General features: G+C 39.0%; 1 protein-coding gene across 17 annotated transcripts in view; it reads left to right on the top strand.

The window, feature by feature from the left end:
• PLEKHA5 (pleckstrin homology domain containing A5) overlaps positions 1–12,538 on the top strand; it is a 165,810-nt gene extending 153,272 nt beyond the window's left edge. For 14 of the 17 annotated variants that reach the window (XM_085569562.1, XM_085569561.1, XM_021535143.4 and 11 more), the window contains 5 exons: positions 2,914–3,072; positions 4,252–4,373; positions 5,164–5,309; positions 6,416–6,520; positions 9,568–12,538. In XM_085569562.1, the coding sequence (XP_085425688.1) occupies positions 2,914–3,072; positions 4,252–4,373; positions 5,164–5,309; positions 6,416–6,510 (522 nt within the window). In that variant the 3' untranslated portion in view covers positions 6,511–6,520; positions 9,568–12,538. Of the gene's footprint in view, positions 1–2,913; positions 3,073–4,251; positions 4,374–5,163; positions 5,310–6,415; positions 8,780–9,567 lie in introns of all 17 variants that reach the window. The other 3 variants (XR_014952114.1, XM_021535133.4, XM_021535134.4) reach the window with 3 other exon arrangements.
• The last annotated feature ends 7,395 nt before the right edge of the window (positions 12,539–19,933 follow it).

The following is a 19,933-nucleotide window of genomic DNA, read 5'->3' as shown; positions in this document are numbered from 1 at the left end:
ACACCATGCCATGCTGTAGATGCCTTAAAGCCAATCATCTAAAACTAGCCCTTGTAGGTCCTACCACAATGCATCTTTCACAGTTCTATTTTTCCAAAGTATCCAGTCTTATTTGTAAGGCCATCTTTTGAAACTTGTTTCTAGTTCCATTTCTCTCCCAACAATATCTGTCCTATTCCATGCCATTTCTAAGTCAGCATTTCTTGTGTCAAACTTTGCATACGGCGTGGGCCTTCTGTCCACCCCTGAGAACTTCTTACAAATCCATTCCTCACAAGGCACCAACAAGCTTGTCTGAGGGAGTAGAGGAAAGGACTCAATATTATTGGTGTTTCAAAGCAGCCTCCCTCCCAGAGCTTGTCCCATGTCAGGGATAATCCACTCAAGCTGGCACAGGTGGGTCCCACAGTGATCAAAGTGTGTTCAGTTAAAAATCAAAGGAGTTGATTGGAGGCTAATTGACTCAAAAGGACAACCTTTGTGCTTACACCTAATGGTAGGAGCCACTTCTTTGCCTTTTTGGGAAACAAACAGCTCAAATCCACGTCCATTTGATTATGCATGGTAGTGTTTGCGAACAGGGCAGAGTGTTTTGGTCAAATTTAGCAAACAAGGTGAAATTTTAAGGTTTGTGACTAAATACAAGATCAGGGAGAATCGTGACTCCATTGATGTTGAAATGGACTCAGTGCTGACTTTTCTACCCTGTAACATATTCCAGCATATGTAATATTTTTAGGCAGGAATGTATATTTATGATCAGAGCTCCTCAGTGGTGCTCTTCTGCTGTGGTGTTTGAGCCCATAAATACATTGAAATAGAACCCATGCTTTTGTTTACACTCATACTTCTTTATTTGCCTAAAAAGTTTATTCATGGGTAAAGGATGGGGAGAGGAGAGGAAGATGTAAGTCCTTGTCATTAACCAGGAAATATTATTCTGAATATATATCTAAAAATGCCCCAAACAAACAAAACCCCAAAAGCCAAAACGAACCAAATTAGTTTTCTTTTCCAGTAGCTTAATGGACTTGATTTTTGGTTGGTTTTTGATGTCTTTGGGTTTTTAATCTTCTGGAATACTTCTTTCTTCAGACCACACTGTTTACTGGCTTTTTTAATTATTTGCTTTTCTACTGGTACAGAAATGCCTTTTTTTGGGTTTTTTTTTTTTTTTTGTCTGTTTGTTTGGATTTGTTTTGTAGGCATTTAAACATCTGATTTTCCAAAAGCAGATTAAATATATTGCAGTGTCAGGAAATCAGGCATTTCCAAAGATGTTTCAGCTTTGCATTTTGGGTTATTTTTTTTTCCCTCTCAGCAGGATAAGCTGCTACAGAGCTATACAAAAGTTATTTTTTCATCAAGAGCTTTGCATCCCCAGAAGACTCTGAATTCCAATTTAGCCTTTGCAATACAGCATCTGCATTTGGGCTGACATCAGGAATGCTATATGTGAAGGGAGTTCCTACAAATATTTCTGTGATTAACACTGCCTTTCTCAAGAAGACATCATGCCAAGCAAAGCTTTGCAGATGTTTTGTTCAGTAATTTTTACTGAAAAGAAAAGTTTAAGCTTTGCTCTTCCCTGTGATAGAATTCTATACCTCAGGGTGAGGGAGCTGCAGTCCTGTGTGTCACACCTGGGTAGCAGAGTGGGGCCAAATCTGGGCCAGAACTCAGAGTAATTCTGTTCATTGCACCATGTTCCTCAGTCTTCTCTGAGAAATCAGGCCTCTCTGGATGGTAAGAAATTTATAGAGTAAGTGAGAAGATCTCTGAATTTAATATTTAGCTAATAGTCCACTTTACAAAGTCACTTTTGCAATCATAACTTTAATTCTTCCAGAATGATATTTGGCTGAAAGCCCCAGGATGAGGTATTATGCCGAGTAATAGCTTTTATTTCTAAAAGCATCATTTTTATGTCTATTGATTTTTAGAAAAATGGTGCAGTGGCATTAACTGCTGGAAGTCTTTTCAACTGTGGTTTGGTTATTTAAGAAAAGGATTTTATAAATGGCCTGCTGTGTAATTTTGAAGTGATTACCATAATCCAAAAGGAAGTTGCTTCACAACTGTTGTTGGGATGAGCAGATGATAAGGGGTGCATACTTCAATTCAGGAGAGCAGAGACACTGATTTATGAACTGACTTAGGGGGAATTTCCTCTTAATAGGGTGCATGTGTTAGATCACAGGAGTTCAGCTTTGAGATTTACTGCCTCCATGGCTCCTATTTTTCTCAGCTCCAGTTCTCAGATGAGCTTCCCTTCAGGCCTGCTAATATCATGTTCACAGTTCACAATCTTAAGTCACCTCAACCATCTTTCCTCAAAATTTTCTTAACAACTTCTCTGCGCAGTGGATTTATTTTTTTTTTTTTAAAGAAATAATTAATATCCTTTGTCATTATCAGATACTGTGTTGTCCTCTATTAAATCATTTCACACCACAGGCTTGGAGGATACCCAAGATAATTGGAGGAAGTGCATGCAGGTGCACTGAGAATTCTGTGCTGAAAGCAGATTTTTATCGATTTTTGTTCTTAAACCAGAAAAGGCTATTTTATAAAAAGAGCAGTGCTTATGAATGCAGGTAAGAATGCTGATTTGTGACTGAACTAAATATGAATAAAATTTCAGATGATAAGGGTGACATTGAGAGGCTGGAAAGGAAGGTGGGGCAGTACAATAATCTTGCAGACAAAGAAATGTTAGGCTGAACTGTTTTGAATGGTACAAAATTGAGAAAATTCTGAGTCCTTAATGATTTCCATTTTCCTTATGGCAATCTATGCTTAAGGTTTATTCAAGTTTTTTTTTTTAATCAGTCAGAGGGCAGCAGAAGGCTCAGAACTGAGACTGTGATAACTTTTGTAACGGTATGTCTGTGTACCAATTTTATTCCTCAGAATCGGAAAAAGGATGATGCAGTATCTGGTAACATGAAGGAGTTAGAGAGCACCAGCAGAGAAAATAATTTGAAACAAAACAATGGAAGTCCTGGAGAAGAAATAGCACAACTCAAAAATAATGGAGATCAAGAACATAATTCCAGTTTTGCTAAAGAGGTATAGAACTACTCCTTATTAAACTGTTCATCAGCTTGTCTTGCAGTAACAAACTATTTTGAGATACATGCACCACAGGATGGGAAAGTGTGCCAGTTCCTTTTGCTTGGAAGAGTAAGACTTCTTGTTGAAAATAAAATATTCCATAGAGAATCACAAAATTCAATAGCATCTGTCTGTAGTTGAGACATTGAATTTTCTTGTGTGTGATCTTTAAATAATAATAATCATTGCCATATTCATTGCTTAGGCTACCCCAGTGGAATTTTTGACAGCCATTTAATGTCCCTGAATTTTTGTTTGGTTGTCTGTGGTGCATCAAATGGTTTATAGAAAGCAGAATAAAGCTGACACAACAATTTACACATGCAAGTAGGCAGTACCTGTACTATTAGGTATTTTTCACTACTTTGATTCCTGCCTTGAAATAGTTTGAAGTACACTTGGCAGGGAATTACCTTGGTACTAAAGTGCCCTTAACACTTAGCAAAACCAGACTGACTGTGAAGAATGGATTACTAGAGTTACTTCTGCATAATCATATCCTGTTTATAGTTTAATATTTTTTTAAAGTACTATGTAGAGGTTTTTTTGCCTTCTTCTATATCCATATTCCTCAGTTAATTATCCTTTTGTTTTCCTATTTTATATTTAGGTTTTTAAATATATATATCTGATGGAGAATAGTATAAAATCAAATAATTTCTGTTGTTATCCATTAGAAACACTTCCTTATTAAGAGACTGTTGCTTTGTTAAATATGCAAATATTTCAAAAGGAAAATTAAGTAATACACTCAAATTGTTTATATGTAATCAGACTTTAGGAGCAGCATTCAGTCTTATCAACAAAATATGGAAGCATCTGGAGGTTTTTTTTGGCATTGTGAAGAGAGGGATAGCATGAAAAAACAGGCAGGCTGCAATCCAAAGAGTTCAGATAAGTTCTGGAAGTTATTAAGGCAAACCCTGCCCCTGGCCTCTGGTATAAGTTTTAGGATAACTCTATTAACCTGCATGGTATTGATAAAAATTTCTTAAGTTATGTAATTCTGAGTTACTAAGTATACATGATGGCAAAATTTGTCTGTTAATAAAACTGCTTCCTGGTACTGTATTTCTTATCTGCCACTTAGTGTGTGTTACAGCTTTTTGTTTCATGATTTCAATTTTTTTATAGCTGTCAAAAACTGATGATCTTTTATCAGATGCACATGTTGTATCTGACTCAAAAGAAGGGGGTAATGAAGAGAAAACAGAAAAGAAAAATAAATTGGAAGAAACACATGATGGTGATATAAGGTAAAAACCAAACAAGATGTTCAGAGGCTATTTTAAACTTGCAGTCTGTATTTATTAGCTGAATGGACCAAGCAATTGCCATAAATACTGAAAAGGTTTATTTATATGGTTTTGAGGGGTTTAGTATAGGAAAATCCAGTGAGAGGCTCAACTGCTGCAGGATTCAGTCAGAGTTGATGACTTGGTGGGTGAAGCAATGTTTATTTTCAAGTGTTGTCCCTGTTATAAACAGAATGCATTCACATTCCTTGTCTTGGCCTCCAAAATGTGTTTAAGAATGTCAGTTCAAGCTTTGTATCAATTTATTATGAACACTCCTGCTGGTGCTTCCATAGCATGCTCTTTATTGCTGATTAATTTAGGAGCAAAGAAAGCATCTTATTCTACATCTCCTGCTTTATTTTTTTACCTCACTGCTTTGCAGCATTGCAGAATTAGAGGGATATTATATCTTGGATATTTCTCTCTCACAATTCATAGCTTTGGTGTAAATTGCACTGCAGGTCCTAAGTGAGCTCTCACATTAGGTCATAACTTTGTCACAGGACCCTTCAGCAGTAGGAAACTGCAGGAGTGCAGAAAGGAATTAAATCCCAGGTGCTTTTTTAAAAGTGTGACTACACAAAGTAGAAGGGTTTCAAAATGCCTGCTTATTTTATGCTGCCCAGACTTGCAAGTTGCAACTTTTTTTCTATTAACAGGAGAAAATTAAATTATAGCTCCTATATTAGTGGTTAACACCTGAAATTAAGTTAGAGCAGGTCCTAAATGCTGTGCTTCTTTTACACAGCTTGCAGAGTGTGACCACAGTTGCAAACCACAAACCCAAAAGCAGCTCAGAAGAAAGTGAAATACTCAGTGTTCAAGAACAAGAAGGGATTGTGTCTTCATTTGAATTTGCAGCACAGTCTTCAAAAGGAAATCAGGCAGCAGCAGGTATGGAAAAGAGTTTGACTGAAGCACAACTTACCTGCTACATATGTAAAGCTTCTTTATTGCATTTTGATTGTGTCTTTTGATGCTCTGAAACCCTTGTGAATTGAAAATGCTGAGCTAGTCTACATGTGAAGTGTACAGTTTTATAATGTACAGAAAAATAGTTTCCCAGTGGGCAGCTACAGAAACTCCATTTTTCTGAGGTTTTAATATAGCTTTTATAGTTGCTAATTCAGGGATTTAAATAACTGTTGCCAGAAATTGAGTAATACTGTAGTTGTTGGTTGGAGCAAATCCTTCCTTTTTCATCTCAGCCCTGGGTATGTGTAGACTTTTTACTATTACTCCCTGCTGCTGAGTGACCTTAGATATGCCCAGAGTTGTGGAATTATTGAGAATTTCCAATGTTTTAAACTAGCAAGTATAGGAGCCCATTTTAGCCACATTTTGAGGAGTAAGAAGGAAGAAGAAAACAGAAAAACCACCACAATGACTGGTGGAGAGGACTATTTTGCAAGAAGAGTGGAATAAAGCACAACTGTGTGCAAAGAAGGAAAGAAAAGGGGAGAAGGAAGAAGGGAGAAGATAGAATTCAATACATTATTAGGATGTTTGCTGATGGGAATGGTTAAGTAAGCCAAATGGTTCAACTTATGGATATAAAAGGTGATCTGGACCTTTTGTAGTGCAGTCAGCAATCCTTTCTGTGACTTGCTAATCAAAACCAGAACTTGTATGTACATTTTGCATTGCTCAGCAGAATGAAAGAGCTTAGTTAATCTGAGCTGGGATATGAAGGTGGGTCTGGGCCTATCCCAACTGCTTAAATTTTACTCTTTTTTTTCCCTCTCTTTCTTGGCAACATAAAACATCAGCATTCCTGTGTTTGCTGTTCTGCTATTTATTTCTAAACCTGATTAAGGATCAGCTATGCTCTCCCTTGAAGCTGTGCTTTTTGTGCTGATCAGATTGTAAGCCTTTACTTGTGTAGCTTTCATTTGTTTCTGCTTATATTTGCTGTGGCTCGAAATGGTGCCTTTTCAAGCTAATCTTTATTATGGCTCCTATAACTTGTATTCTTATTTCTTTTGCTGTATGACTCGCAGTGAAAAGTTTGCCTTCCTCACCAGAATCGTCCTTGTCACCAGCTCCATCCACACAGACACAGCTCACAGAAGGATCCCATTTCATGTGTGTATAGTCACAGAGAAGTACGTGCTTTCTTTCCCACCTCTCCCCTTCCTAATATTCTTCCAGGTTGTTTGTGTGCTGTTATTTTTGTGAGAAACATCTGATACTCAGCAAGACAGAGTTACCTGCAGTGTTGAATACAAATTAGCCAGAACACAAATAAATTTGTACATTGATTTGCTTGCAAGGAGTGCATTCTCTGTCCAGCTACAAAGAGAAAGGGCTAATTGGTTTTTCAAGGGCTAATTGGTTTATCAGGCATGTTCTTCACAACTGGCAGGGTAATAGCCCTTGGAACTAACAGCCTGAGCTGTTCCAAAACAGGGAGTTAAGGCACGAGCATCACTGGACAGGTGCAGATGAGTCCTGATGCTTCAGCCATGGGCAAAATGGGCAACCAGAGCTTAGTGGTGCACAGGAGGGAATGGGCTAATGGCCTGAAGAATTCATGGCTTAAGACATAGAAACAAACACTTAAAAAATTTTTTCTTTCTTTCTTTCTATAGAGAAAGCCCTACACAGCTGGTCTTTCCTGCCATAGTGGGTGATGGTTTCTAGAAATCAAGTTAGAAAGTACGAGTTAGGCTAGATTTACATTTTCTGCCTGTGGTGTACCCACTTAGTGAATGGCAGTGGAAATATAAAGTGTGTGTTTGTTTGGGCAAGTGCTTAACAAATTAGTAGGATATCAGTGGGAATGCTTCAGCACTTTACCAACATTTAAATCAATCCACGTTTCTTTGTTGTCAGGAAGTGTCTGTTTAAATAAGCTTTCTGCTAAAAGAATGAGCTTTGCTTCAATGGCAATGTTAAAAGTCATAGCAAATGTAACTTGAGAAAGCTTTAAAATCAAGAACAGTTTAAAACTGAGATATTTTCAGTCATTCAGTATGAGGAGATGTGAAAATGCATTTTTTTAAAAATTTACTGTCTCAGTCTCAATTGCCAAGGTTTCATTTTAGCAAAATTAGACTTACTAGTCATCACAGAGACCTTTCTAATAGCAAATAAGGGCAAGTAATTATTTATACTCCTTAAAAAGAAAAAAAAAATGAAAATTATTAATATATTATTAAAATATTTTCTCCTTTTGAGAAAGTGGAAAATGCCATCTTCACATTCAGTCCTGACACTGCTCCTGCCTTCCTGATGGGTGTGGTCTGTCATGATTAGATTTAGCTTGAATTTTTGTACTTTTATTCAAAATGTTTATTTCAGAACTATTTTCATAAAATTGAGTGGGACTTTCCTTCTGGCAATATTGATTTGTGTTAATGCTTTTTAGGCTCACTGTATAAATATAAATGAATATTTTTATAAATAAATGTATATATTTATAGATATATATACATCAATTATATTTATATATAAATATATAGATTTACCCACATTTATCATGCATCTCCTTTTTAAATAGGACAAACATTCCCCCACCAGTTGAGGTTTGGGTCAGTAATGAAAGTGAAACTGCACTGCTGGATTTTCTCTGTAGGCACAGGGCATCTGTCAGGAAGAGGGTAGCAACCAGAAATCTATCACCAATTGCATTAAGCTGCTCTCAGCTCAGAAGATCAAATCAGCAAATTAATTTCCTTTAGGATTTATGCTAAATAAAGAGAAATGAAGAGGGAAAGGCTTGCCCCCACCTTTGGTGAGGTGTATCCCCACAGCCAGTTATGAAGGTGAAGCATTTCTGCGTTCAGGACAGCTCTACCCTCAAAAGCCCCTAAAGAGGCTTTAATTGCTTATGGCAGAAAGGTCCATCTGGAATGGCACTTGTCAGTCTGAATCTCTGCTTGCACTTGCCTTGTGCCAGTGTCAAACCATGACACTCACCCTGATGGAGAAAGGGTTCCAGAACTTCAGACACATCCCCTGTGGCTGTTCAGTGTTTGGATTCAGTTGGGGAAAGCTCTTAACTGTGGCACCTACATTCTGCATTGCTGCATTCGATGCCTCTGTTGGTTGTTTCCTTGAACTTCCAAAATAAATTTATTCCATGAACTGGACTTAGCATACAGAGGAGATGGATGGAACACAGTGCTTGCCTGCAGTATTTACTGCCCTCTGCCTTCTAGGGCTGTGATTCCAGTATTCCAGTGATTTGCTGAAGGATTTTGGCCCATATTTTAACACACAGGAATGCAGCATCCCTCATTTTCATGAAGTCTTAAGTGGCAAAGGGAACTTCCAGGCCGTAGGATCAGCCCTGGTCATATGCAAACAAATTTTTCAGGCAACATCTGGAAAATGTACAGTGAATTTCAGGGAAGGAAGAGGTAATACCTGTATTTTTGCTTTTACAGTCAATTAGAAAAATGATACTCTTGGCACAATGCCGGGGGAGTTTGCCATAGGAAATTGTTGGCACAGGATATTGTAGGACTAAGGAGAAACCCCTTAACACAAAGCTCCTTTTTTGTCACAGTCCTTATTTTGCAGAGACAAGTCTCTTGTGTGTACCACTAACCCTGTTAGATTTTAAGCATTTCATTTGCACTGAGTAATGGGGGGGATAATGAAATTCTATACAGCACCTGGGTTCAAAGCTCAGGAACATTTGTACCAATGAACTGTTAAAAGTTATTTTTAGAAGTCCTTGTAGCAATTACCAAAATACAGCAAGCTCTGGGTAGACCATTTGAGCTACACTGCCACTGCAGTGTAGCAACTCAAAAATTCTGCATCCTTCTTCAAAATGTGCCTTGCATTTCTAAGACTATTTAGGATCTTCGCTATTATTATTAGTTTTAGGTGAAGAACATTTGGAGGTGACCATGTGTAACAGGATAAAACTCTCAGAGTAAACAGACTTTCATTCCAAGTGGTGTAAATTTGAAAAAAAAAATCTTGGCTTGGCTTTGTTTCTGTTGAAATATCTTGACAGCAGTATTATTCATCAGGAAAACAGATTTTGGAACAATTGATTTCTGAGCTATTTTATTATGTTCTACACCTACATTGCTACATTGAGGTCAAGAGTTCTTTGCTGTGTTTAATCCCCTGAGTTCTTTAGATGATATTCTGTTGCTAAAATAAAGTAACTTAATCTGTGTCTGTCTTTCAGCACTAATGGCTTCTGTTGAAACAATTCATGCCTGAGATGTATGGACCTGACTTTGAAAATATGAGAAGATATTGTACAGTATATTTTAAATCTATGAAATTCATAGTTCTGATGCTTTCGGCCACAGAGCATCATTTTATCACTTCCTGGAAAATGTTTATTCCAAGAGAGCTTTAAATGGCCCACATGTACACTCAACAACCTTCAGATTGTTCTCCTGATACCAGCTTGCTGCTACGATTTCTGTGCACATAAAACAAAGGCTCTTTTTAATGTGCAGTCTACAGTCAGAACTTCATTTGCTCTTCTTCAGAATTTAATGTTCTTTTAATGATGGATAATATAAGTTCACTTTTTTTGCTTCTTTTAGATGCATAACTCAGTTAATTTTACATATCACCACTAAACCTTGTTTTACACTTTTTAAACATTACAGTTTATTGTTTTAACAAATTTATTTGTAAAATTTATATATATATATATATATATATATACATATAGATATATTTAAAATGTGCCATTTTTATTATTGCTTAGTAAGAGATGTCCTGTTTCTGCTGTAATGATTTCTTGGTCAGGTTGCAATGTCAGCAGTTACTGCCACTCTTCTGTCAACATAGACATTAATGTTAGTGGTTCCTTTCTCTTGACTAAAATGGAGTGTAGGTATTTTGAGGTACTGGGCTTTTCCTTCATGGGGTTGGGGTGTGTACAGCAATAAGCAGGTTTTCAATCCAGTACTTAGTTTGTGTACAAATGTAATTATGTTCATTGTGTATATATTATACAATGAGCACATACGATGTAAGTATAAGAAGCCACTTATTATTGTTCAGATACGAATGTTCATATCCCATTTCTTTTATATCATATTAAATAAATGTTGATGTTCTTAAGGACTTGTATGATTAGTATTTCTTCCAGCAAACAGATGTCACACTGTGTTCCACGTTTTGATGTGGGGAATGCAACAATTCCTCCCCCATTGGCAACATCACCTGTCAACCAGAGTAACAGTGACAGACTCTTAAGAGATCCCAGTCTTCCTCTTCGGGAAAGAATTAAGGCTGCAACACAGAACAAAACAGACAACCTGAGAATGAGATGCAAGAAATACAGGTTCAGCTCCTGGCTCTCCCAGACTTGTGTTGTGATACTGGAATAATCACTTAGTCATTCTGCTCCTCCATTCCCTGCCTGTTTACATGGGAGGTAATAGCCTGTCTTAGTGGGGTGTGTTGGGCAGTAATTCAATATTTGCAAACGCTGATTGCCAAGTTCAGTGGGGTTAAGGAGAGAAGTGTGAGGATTCCTGGAGGCTTTGGCATCTGCATAGCATCTTCCAGAAACTGAAAGAAAACCTGAAATAATCTGTCAAGTGTTGTCACACTACAGATGTTACCAGCTTTGCTGTTACATCTCGCACAGCTGCCTGATTTTGCCTGAGACAAAAGAGGGTTAGAAAAGAATTAAGAGAAACAAAAACATTTCACAGAAAGCTTTTGAGTCCCAGGATGTAAAGCTAAAGAATCTTTTGCAGGTTCAGGCAACTGCTGTGTGCTTGAGTGCATGTGTGTGCCACAAGTGGTAAGGCAAGTTTCACAGGAAGGCAGCTGCCAGCTCCTGTTTGGTTTTTTTTTATCGTACAAATCATATCCTGATCGAGTTAATATTACTGTTCTAGAAGCTATATAATTAATTGTGCTTTTCCACAGAGGAGTGGCTGATACTGTCTCACAGTTTGAAATTACTTTACCATTGCCCCTCTCCCCAAGTCAGAGTTTGTGTTTGTTAGATTCTTCTGGCACTCCCAGTTCTGCTGCCTGTTCTTCCTGGTGCTCTTTGCCACAAAGATACAGAGTATGTTGTCTGGCTACCTGTTGTCCTGCCATTTTCTCTGCAGAGTAAAAAAAATAGGGGCCAGAATTCAGCAGCAGAGCCTGGAGGGGTTACAGTGGAAGAGGTGCCTGAAGGAAAGATGAATGATGATGCAGGCATACAGCATGGAGCTGAAAAGTTGCCACATCAACATCTTTTTTTTTTGGAACAGCAGCTCCAAATTAGTGCATCCTTCCATGCAAAAGACAGAGCAAGGAAAAAGAATGTGATTTTACTGCACAACCAACCAAGGCTTAAGTTCAGTGGCATCAGTGGAACACCTGAGGCAGAGTAAATAGACACACCCTGTTCTCTCCCTAACCCTTTTAGAGAGATCTGTTTGCTGTCAAGTTTTGCAATCTCTTTCAGCCCTTGCTGCCAAGAAAAGAATTGCAACCAATAAAGGAAAGAATGACTAAGTGATTTTTGGACATTTTTAGATGTTGCCTGTGTCTAAAACAGTTGTTGGTTTGGTATATCTGCAAGGAACATGCAGTTTATAATGGAGCTGAGATGGGGAAGAGGGGAAGAATGAGCAAGTTTTGCTGAACTGTTGGCAAAGACAGCAAAGGTGAATGATGCAGGAATATAGTAATGATCATAGACTATCATTTCTCTTCCTGTGGGCAAAGGCTGCAAAGACTTGGAGTTTCATTGGGTGCTCTATTTTTTTGTCTTATGGAAAAAAAAAATAAATGTATGGCTTTGTGTTATCACAGAGCATCTACTGTTTCTTACCTCATCAGAATAACTCATCCCAGTGATCGTACTCCTGAGATATAGAAATATCAGAATACTGATACAGTCAGCCTTCAAACATCTATTTTAAGTTTGTATCTTAGGATATTTTTATATTTCTGACTGATGCTTTATTGGCTATTGCACTGACACTTCTATATATGGAACGTGCTTTTTTTTTCAAAAGCAAGAGCCCTTAAGAATAATGCAACACATTCTCTACAGATGTTCATGCTTTTCAGAACCAATTACATCTATTTTTGTCTTTTGTTCACCATTTGCATTGTTCCAAGGCTACTAGAGAATGTGAATCTTTAAAGTCCCTTAATAAAGTGACATTACTGAAAAAGTTACAGTTGGTGTCTTGGCAGTTTTTGTATGTTATGGACTGGCTCAAAGGGAAAGACCTCACCAGGCAGCTGAAACCCAAGCCTTGTTTATGTTATCACTGATGTGGAAAAAGTAGTCTTCACATTTCCTCAGAAATATGCATCTAAAGTGAGTCCAATAAGGTTCTATTTTCAGGAAATCAGAAAAAATATTTGCACATTTCAATCTAAATCACATTAATTGGACAGTCTGTGACAGAATTCTTATCCACTCCATTGGATCCACTGGAGTGCATACATGAAAACATTAATGAATTACTCTGTCAGTAATAGATTTATTAAATTCTCTAAGACTTAGACTAGTGGATTAAGTTGTACCCTGGGTGAGCAAAGCAGCAGCATAGAAAACCTTTAATCAGTGGTGCTGTTGGATAATCTTACCTCAAACTTTACATTTTAAAGATAAGGTGGAGGGGGTTTATTTTTTTCCTTTTCTAATAAACCATAAGTAATAATCATTCAGATCTCGGAAATGGCTCATCATGTCTTTTCTACACAGTACTGTTTTGTCCCTGTGATCCTGGATTGTGCTATAATTATTTTCTGAAGTTATTCTAGGGTAGTGTAATCTTACATCAGTTTGAATCCTAAGTTAAAATGTTCTTTTCTGTCCTTTAGAAAGTTGACATTTAAACAGCCTATAAGCAAATTGCTGGTACCTGGAATTGATAATATATCTGAAACAACTTAATCTAACTTTTTTAAGGATGCACGTGGAGATAACAAAGCAACATCTGGCCTTCATTTCTTCTAAAGAACATTATATATGGTTGCTGGTATATCCTAAGAGCTGTTTGGCTTGTCCATATGGGAACACTGAAGAAACTGCTACAAAATAAAACAGAATATACTGGTGGCTGCAAACAAATGCCTGACCCAAAATGAAGGTTTAAAGCAGCTGCTTTCTGGGCTTGACAAGCACAGCTTCTTACCCAGCTGTTCCAGATGTGTCAGCACTCAAATGTTACTTGTGGAATGAAGATTCTGGGGGTTTTTTTGTGGTGTTTCTTCATTCTGTGGTATGCCAAAGAAAATGTTTTTAAGGTCTGTCTAAATATTATCTGGCTGCTGTGGTGAAGCTGCAAGCAATTCTTAATTGCAGCTCTGGGTAAGTGACATCAGCATAGGGGTTACTAATTGCCTCATGTGGCAGTCTGGCTAGGGATGTGTTGAACACTTATTTAGGCTGGATTAGGTTCTGTTTGGGATAAAAGTAAAACAGTGCTGCTTTGAGTGGGCTGCTGTAGAGTATATCTGGACAAAACCAGATGTGGGATCATTAACTTCTTTATTACTGAAACCAAAATGAAAATAAGGAATTAATTTTTTCTCTTTGTCAAATACTATCCAGATCCCTGTTCTGTGGAACGGGAATACTTCAAAGTATTTCAGGCTAAAAATGGAAACGCCCTCTTGCTCTTTTAAGGTGAAATGAGTACTGTTTAAAAAAAGAAAGAAAAAAACGGGCTCTGCATGTTTAACTGTATATGTAGAGCAAGGAAGATTTACTTACAGCCTCGAAGTTTGCTCAGTGAAAACTTTCAGGAAGGTACCTCATCCTCATCTGTTGTTATCTGGGCTGTGTCACAGTGAAGTGACTGGTGCTGTACTGGACTCCCTTCTGCATCTTTAAATCCATTACAGCCCAATGTGTAAAGTATTCTGCATTCCTTATGGAGGCAAACTGCCTTATCTGCACCCCAGCTGTCTGTCCCTACATGAGCAGCTGAACCCAGGCAATCAGTTTCTTTTTTAGAGAGGTGAAAATCTGCAGGTGCTTATTGTCCTGAAAGATTGAGTCAAAGCATGTAATGAGAGACACCCAAGATTCTCCAGTAACTTGCATGTAAATCTTTATTTTCAGCAATGGATTCTATTTAGAAAAAAACTTTTTTCTAAGTAATAGTCACCTTACTGGAAATAAAATAATGAGTAGGTATATAAACAAATACCTAAGAATTTATTTGAGAAATTTGTCATTAATTGACAGTACATTTCAAAGCAATTGAGAGGGGAAAAAAGAGTGCAAAAATTCAGCAACTCAGCTCATAAATCACCTCTTTACAGTGTGAATTTCTGGTGAGTCTTGACACTGATTACACATGTAAGTTGAGTGCTTCATACTGTGCAACTTTCTTCTTGGTAATTTCCCAAGTCAGTAAGAACATGTTTCAGATGTTTTAGCTTTGAACACGAATTATTTTTTTTCTTTTTCTTTTTTTAGTATGCTCATCCACCAGTCTAGGAAACAGCTGTTAATGGCTCTTGGGTTTACTCTCTTTATACACTGAAATGGTCATATCTAGACAGAGGGGACAAAAGACAGCTGAACTTTCTGATGAATGTTACCTGATGCTATTTTGTGTTTGGTTTTTGGCTACCTGGAGAATGTCTCAGAGAGTTTGCACGTGCAAGGGCTGGTACTGCAAGGAAGCCAGTTTGTAGGAGTCAGGTCCAGCTAGAGGTGTCATTTTGTGAGCAGGGAAATTGCCTGGAAACCAAAATCACCTTTGAATAACATTCCTGGCTGTTTTCATGGCATGTGCCAACAGACCCATAATTTTTTGTAACTACTGCTTCTAGTATATTGTGCCTACAAATAATAAATATTTTTAATAAAGACAAAGTGCCTGGATAATGTGTGAAATCCTGACCAGTACTTACAAGGTAGCAGTTACAAATTAACCAACCAGCCTCAGCCATTTAGGAGATTGCCTTAGTGAAGAGGAATTGGTTAGTATTCATGGATTGCAACCTGGGAAAACCACACTTGCTTATATAAGCTGATTTGGAGGTATAACTACTCTGACCTCACAGCTTTTTATTGTAAAACTTTTATTTCATGATCTTAAAGCTATTCCATTTTGTGTGATCAGCTAAATATAACCTAGCTAAGCTCCATTTCATTTCCATCATCCAGATTTTAGGACAAGGGAGAACAGAGGTCATGACATTTTGATCATTTTTGCCTCATTAAAATCTCGTGGACCCCAAGGAGCACAGCTGGGTCATGTTTGTAAAAAGTGGGACTCTAAAGCCTTGCTTTGAGCCGTGCCTATTTCACAGGAGTGCTTCCCATCCATCCTCCCCTGGCTGGCTGTTCCCAGGCTGGAGCACTGCAGTTATTTCACCTGCAGACAGAGGCCCTGACTTTCACAACATTTTCAGGCGATTAATCAGAGGCGGTATGTGAAGTCTAAGATCTCTACAGCTGATGGCTCCAAACTCTTAAGAGGATGCCAGCGTGCGAGAGTGAATCCTTGTTAAAGCTTTAGCCCTGCAGACTCTCTAGGCGGTTCCCAAACCCATGGGTGCTGTACCTGTGCCTTTGAACGCAGCAAACCAGATTGCTGTTCACTTGAATGGTTGGCTTCCTCCAACAAGTGCTGGAGGAGCTGTAGATTTTCAGGCTGGATTGGTGTTTTGGATAAAGTGCAGCTGGCCATCAGTAACCCTGCAGGAGGAGGCTTTCCCTCCGCAGCCCTCCCTTTCTCCTGCAGCTGGCCCTAGGCACGGCTGGAAAAACACCGTCATTACCTGTTGGCCTGGATGCAGAAGCGGCCAAGCTTCCTTCCAGCGCCTGCCCTGGGCAGATAAGTTGTGTTAGGAGGGGAAGCAGGGGATGAAGGGCACGGGTGTTATCAGTCCAAGTTCAAGAGCTCACCCAGAAGGATCCCGGGAGAACAGTTAGCCCGGCTGCAGCTGCTGCCGCTGCATTCCCACTGCAGCTTCCCTGCCTTCCCCCCTGTGCCTGGCCCTTTGTGCTCACAGCGTGGTTGCCTTTGTATGGGGGTTTTAGGGGATGAAAGCCAGCGATCGCTGATGGGTGACATGATAGTGCTTTAAATGGGAATGCAGATTGCTCCCAGTACCACGCGATGGAGCGCGGCGGACAAAGCAAGTGGCGGCAGCACAAGCGGCTTAGGGTGATGGCCACGGCCAGAAGTGACTGACAAATGAACAAATACCAAGTTAATTTAAAAACAAAAAATGTCCAGGAGTGTCTGGGCATTTCTCAGACCCCGTGCTCTAGGAAAGTCTGTAACTGTGCAAGCTGCCCAGATGTGGCGGGCTGCAGTTGACCTGTCATCTCAGGAATATTTAGTATCCCTTTCCCTTCCTTCTGGGAATCTGGGTGCTGAGCACGCGCAGGAAATCGGGGATTACAAACTCGCCTGAACTTTTCACTGCCAGATATTAACATGCGGAAGCAGCAACCTGTATGTAAATGATGTTATCGGAGCTGTTTTATGCATGTGTTTCCAGGATAAGAAAGGAGATTATTTCTTTGTGTGAACTAATTACCTGTGAAGAAAAAATTTAGAGCCTTTTTAATGTTAATGCCAGGCTGTATTTTTATTAACCTTCCTACTCTGTGATGCAGTGTTGTGTGTTTATTGTGTATTTTCAAATGTTAAGGACTTGATCCTTTAACCTAAATGAAAGAAGTTCTTGATAGGACTTTGCATAAACAGGTTTCTTTGCAAGGTTGCAGCCACATCTCAGAGCCTTCCTTTGCCCATAGAATGGGGTTGCTTCACCAAATGGAAAGACAAAGTGGCTTTTAAGTATCGTGATGTTGCTGATTAATGGTGCACAGCAACAATTAAAGATAAAAAGGGGATAATGGTATTACACTGGAACTGCAAGACAAATTACTGCAAAACAGAGAAAATATGTTCTTGGCCTAACCTGCAGTTGCATATAACCAGGGCAACAGAATTAGTGTTGATGCAGCAGATCTGAGCCCAGATGGGAACAGCCTTTTTGGTTTCAGGTAAATAGATTGCATGATTTAAAGTTAAACACGCTCACACTGCAACCATTATGATACAGGAGAGAATTTGTGTGAGAATCTGATCTCTTGTGGTTCCAACATCTCAGATGAAATTCTGCATGTTGCTTATTAACAGTATAATTAGATAAGGGAGGAGGGGAGTAACTTTCCAATGCTTCATGTTTCAATATTTATACGGCTTTTAAACCAGCATTTATTTTGTCATACTTTGTTAAGCATGATGTAAACTGAGCTGTTGGGGTTTTACTGTAGAACATCAGCTGATGAGAATATGCTGCATGTAATGGAAAAGAATATGCATGCAGTGTTGCAAAAGAAGTTACCATAGTGCAGTGCAGGTGGTGGACTGAGATCACTTACTGCAATATAAGAAAGTCCCAAAATCTGACTATATTAATATCCAGAAGGCCTCCAAAATATGTACTGTTATAAAAAATCTGAAATACAACTGGTTCATGGACATTGGTCCAGCACTTAATTTATGTTTTACTGAGGATGGTGAGGAGAATGTTTGGGGTTTTTTCTTGTAAAGTCCCATTTTAAATTGGCTGCTTTGCTTCCTCTCTACATGAAACTTGGGCTTGAGAAACTGCGATGTGTCTGAGGCACTTTTGTGTAAGATCAGGTCATCAAGATAGCAGAAAGAACAGAAACCACGTCCTGAAGTGGTGCCAAAGGATTTTCCTTGGAAGAAAACAAGGCAGAAGTAGGTCATGGCTCTCTGCAGGGCTGATACCTTAATGCTTTCAGTGCCTGAGTTACACTTTATAATACATCCCTCTTTGTTGTACCTCTTACGCACTAGCACAACCTAAATCAAATAGCTTCCTCAATTTAAGAGACCCCAGTTTTATGTGAAGACATATAGGCATGGACTATAAGATTGACCACATTTAAAATCAGCTATTTTTCATCTTGCTCTGAAAAGTTTCTCTATTTTCCAGGCTCTAAATAGCTGAATCCACTTTTCACCGAGATGAAACAAATGCTTAGCATTGCCAAAACCAGACAGAAATTCAACTGCAAAGATGATGGTTCTGATAAATTATCCACTTAAATGCAATATAAAGCCAAGCTGCTGCTGACAGTATGCCTCTATAGCAACAGCTTGCCAAGAATATATAGGGCCCCTTTTCCTACTATAACTTCAGTATTATATGAGGTTGTTTTGGGGCACTGATCTGCCTAGAAAATAGGATAGTATTTGTTAGGATAGTATTTGTTTCTTGAATTTGGTTGCGTCTGTCACTAGGCAAAAATCATCAAGCACATAATGTTCACCTTGACTGAAAAAAAAACCCAGTTTTAAAAGACTGACTATAGACTCAAAAGCATCAGGTCATTAAAAGTCAGGCCCATCCCCATTTAGAACACTCCATGTGTGGGTTTAACAGCAGCTTTCACTGGAAGGCTTCAAAGACAAAACTGCACCTCAGAGCAGTCCTGGGAAAGAGACTCTCTTAACCATATCCTAACCAAGATGCATAAATTTCTGCACAGCAACATGCAAAAATGCTTTGCCCACTCCTATGCAGTCAGCTGTTTGGAAAATCTGGGAGCAGCTGAGCTGGGAATAGAATTTAGGAGAGGAGAATCGCTGCTTTGCCTATCAGAGGACATGCAGTGCATCCACAGGGCACACCATCGGGGCATTGAGCTAATTTAGGATCTACATTTCCCATTTCTGCCACATATTCCAGGCTTCCTAAGAGAGTGGACCTCTGAACTATTGAAATTCTGACTGATAGAGGGTGAAATTCTGAATACAGTGCAACTTAGGCTCTCCGGTGCAGTAGGGGCCAAGTTACCACCTCCTAGCAGCCATCAATAATATCAGGATATCAGGATTTCCTGCGGGTTCCTCCAAACTCCTTCGTTCTGCAGCTCTCAAGATGAGTTTGATAGTCTGGCCCCACTGAGGTCAATGTGAATTTTGCAATCAATACCAGAGACGCCAAAGTTTCAGACAAAGCCTGTAAAATTCCTATGAGGGCACCTATCTCTGAGCATTTAGTTTGCAATAAAGGTGGCTGTCACAAGACTGGGTGTAAAGCACTCAATCTCAGTTTTCATTCCATCAGTGATAACCAGTGAGGGCATTAAACAAGTTTCCAGATGTTCTCATTTCCCAATGCTTCAAATGAACTCTATCAATACGTGCACCACCAAAAAGACCTTACTTTCTCTTTTCTTGTCTAAATTATGAGGCTCTCACCTATGCAGCAACCATTTTTAGTAATTTCTGTAAAATAAAACTCCACTGGGAATGGAACAGCTCTCCCAAAACTGGTGCTTGTGGTGATTACAGTGAGCACAGACAGCAGGATGCCTAACAGTGTGAAAGCAATGCATTGACTTGGAGTGGCCAGAGCTGAGCAGGAAACATTCCACCCTTGCCAAGGGTATGACCCCAAGGAGCAGACCCTGCCACAGAAATCCTCAGCCTCTTGCCCCAGAGCTGCCAGGGGAGCACCAGAGCACACAGACACACTGCCCCTTGCACTGAGGATGCAGGAGTGGCACTCATTACATCAACGGAGCTGGACTGCAGAATGAGCTGGTG

Source organism: Lonchura striata, chromosome 1A (assembly GCF_050655825.1).
Source record: "Lonchura striata isolate lonStrDom1 chromosome 1A, ASM5065582v1, whole genome shotgun sequence".
Taxonomy (NCBI): Eukaryota; Metazoa; Chordata; class Aves; order Passeriformes; family Estrildidae; genus Lonchura; species Lonchura striata.
Note: the sequence above shows the minus strand (reverse complement) of the source record. Positions and strands in the feature narration are given on the sequence as shown.